Here is a 3,048-nt window from a genome sequence, read left to right on the forward strand (position 1 = left end):
GCATGCAAAAATATGTATCGTTCAACTAGATATAGCGTCACGAGAAATCCATCAGTAAACACGGTCTTCACCATACATCGGCTGTAGATTTCCTGCTGAGGATAGCTGGTGACAGCTAGACTTAGCCACCGGACGAATGCGAAAACCTCATGTCGGATCCGTCACATTTCTTTCTAGTAAACAGCGTTTCCAACTAAAAATTCCCACTTGTCTGGTGTGTAATAGTTGATACTCCCGATGCGTGCTGTCGGTTTATTGGTAAACCGTGTTACGGCTAGAACTAATTGCAGCTAGTCGTTCTAGTATGATAAATCTTGACGTCGTTCTAATGCTAATTCTCTAATTTCGCAAGTGTTGACCTCCAAAAACAACTTTTCTCATTGTGTTGGACCATTCATGTTATGTTGATTGATTCAACCGGTAAACAATGATTTGTTTAAAACTACAGACACTGTCGAATACTGTTGCCTGAACATAAATCATGGGTTTGCTGGTGAATAGACAAATACTTAATGGTGATTTCATCAAAGGTCTTGATCCATCTATATCGCTCTTCACAGAAAGGAAGTCACGCGAATCAAATGTCGAAATCTTGAAAAATCACGTGTCATCATGACAAGTGAACAAACAATTATTAGAAAACAAGGTCGCCAATCGAACTCGCCTAAGGTGTGGCAGGTAAGTTGGCTGAATTCGTAGATGATCAGGTGGTCTGTTCGCCGATCTTCTCGATTGGTTTACAAGTTCAGCGAACAGATCGACGGCCATCTAATCGAGCGACAGTAAACGCACCTGACCTAACAATAGTTTGGGACACTACCAGACTGACTCACTGTTTAAAGGAATCTATCCATATATCCAGGTGTCTACCTTGGGCACATTTATGGAGCTTCACGCCATTTGTCTGTCCGCGACTGATTATATCTTCTGGTGTAACAGGTACAAAGTGAAGAAAAAAGTTCGAAATAAGGTTTATGGTTTTCTGAAGGGTGATTTTTACTTCAGATACAGAAAGTTAAATAAAACAACATTGTTCAAACTTCCTTCCTGTTCGCAAAACTCTGGTTCGTTGTACAGTAGGACTTAAAATATCGGAGTGAAGAGCGTTAGCTACGAACGTATTGAGTAGTTCAGACTGTCGTTAGAACGAACACTGTCGAAAGGAACTAGCACAAATTATTGATTTTCGGAGCTCATTGCAATGAATTTCTGCCCCAGGAAAGAACGGACAAGATTTGTTCACTGTCCAAAAGCAGGGTGTTACCCAGACCCAAGGTTACGCTTTCTCTCCGAAGATTCCCACTATAGCAACAGCTGATGAGGGGTACTGTGACGATCATCATATTTTGAACAGCAGGAGCTCGCCGTATCCAAGATGTACTTTGAAGTTTAGACAGCCAATGTCTGTTAGGTAGAGTGTCTGCTGACGCATGCTTCATACTAAATGCAAACGACACCATATTTACGATCAACACAGCCTGATAAAATGTATCCAACGTTTAGGGAAACATTGGCACACGAAAATCGTAGGGCAGGTTTACAGAGCAACTGTCCTGGCACAACTTCGAGGGTTATCCACATCACTCGTGGGAAAAGTTAGAACAAGTAGTTTTTCATATCACATTTTTGTTAAATTACGAAAGTCAGGCGGATGTGTAACCCTGTCTATACCGATCAATCTACAGCTGTTTCATACTTACTAGGGATCATCTAAATGGAGATTCACTTTTTCAACCACTCGGCTAGTAGACTGAACATTTTGTCATGAACGGCTTATCAGCATTGTGATCAACTCGTCCTGTGATAGGATATAGCACCATCGGTTCTCCGTCTTAAGTTGATTGGTTGCGTTTTGACTGGCTCTGTAGCAACCCAGTCACCCACATACTTGACTGTTCAGCTCACAATCGCTCACTGGATCACGAGACTTGTCTTTTCTCATGCCCACCAATTATTAGTGCACAGGTCGTGATAGACATAATACAAATCAGAAGGTGTATGTGCACTAATAACAATCTTTACTGCGGTTGACTGTAGTTTACAGAAACGATTTGCAGCATATATAAAATAAGGGGCAATATAAAATGTGGAGCGAGTTAAAAGGAAACTTAACTTATCGTATGCGAGAGTCCCGTGGTGAAAGTCCGGACGGCAGGAACGTGTTTTCTCCGCAGTTTGGCTGATACACGTAGTCCGTAATTGTCCGTGGACCTGGAGTGTTTGGCTGACTTCTTGCTCCCTGAGCGCGCGCGAGTCTGTGTGCTGTGTTCGGTTTCCCTATATATAGGTCCGTCTGAGTGTACGTGGGTTTGTCAGCACATGAGTTGTTGCTACGCTCACTAGACGGTACAGACAATCGATGTCCCATGAGTCACCTTAATGTCACGTGCTTTGTGGGTATGAAAAAAGACAGGTCTCGTGATCCAGTGGGCGACTGTGAGCTGAACAGTCAAGTATGTGAGTGAGTGCTACGGCTCCTCAAGTGGTTACTTCTAGATGGAGGGTTCACTCGTCATGCCAATTATTCGCCTTTCTGGGTTATTTACCGCTTCACGATTTTCTATTAGTTCCAGAACAAGTGAGTGTGCAAGTCATGGATACCTTGTGTTTGAACCTCTGCTGTTTCTATGTTCTTTGTCAGAAACACAAAAAGTAGATGCGATCTGCCAAGAAATGCTGTTATTAAATGACCATCTCACATGGATATGGCTGATTTAAATCCCACTCGAAAAAGCGAGTAAACTTCTGTCAATTTACCACACAAATCTGGAAATCGTTTTGATAAATATATGGACATGATTGGTCAGCAGTCAGATCACATTTGTTGATACTATGTTCATTTGTCACGCGCAACTTTGAGATGAAATTAAATTACTTGCGTTTGTGGGTAAAACTATGTCCCGGATGCTTTTTTGCGTGTTTCTAGATGATATTCACTGTTTCGGTCCTAGCGCAACTTTGAAATTAAATTACTTGCGTTTGTGGGTAAAACTATGTCCCGGATGCTTTTTTGCGTGTTTCTAGATGATATTCACTGTTTTGTTTCGG

General features: G+C 42.0%; 2 protein-coding genes across 2 annotated transcripts in view; one reads left to right on the forward strand and one right to left on the reverse strand.

Annotated features, from left to right (window-relative positions):
- The window catches only part of T265_01191 (hypothetical protein), a gene marked incomplete at both ends in the record, with an annotated part of 50,439 nt that overhangs the window by 6,537 nt on the left and 40,854 nt on the right, over positions 1-3,048 (reverse strand). The window lies entirely within an intron of this gene.
- The window catches only part of T265_12741 (hypothetical protein), a gene marked incomplete at both ends in the record, with an annotated part of 7,072 nt that continues 6,390 nt past the window's right edge, over positions 2,367-3,048 (forward strand). The window contains one exon of the mRNA XM_009165181.1: positions 2,367-2,457. Within this exon, the coding sequence (XP_009163445.1) occupies positions 2,367-2,457 (91 nt within the window). The remainder of the gene's footprint in view (positions 2,458-3,048) is intronic.

Source organism: Opisthorchis viverrini, assembly GCF_000715545.1.
Source record: "Opisthorchis viverrini unplaced genomic scaffold opera_v5_12, whole genome shotgun sequence".
NCBI classification, from domain to species: domain Eukaryota; kingdom Metazoa; phylum Platyhelminthes; class Trematoda; order Opisthorchiida; family Opisthorchiidae; genus Opisthorchis; species Opisthorchis viverrini.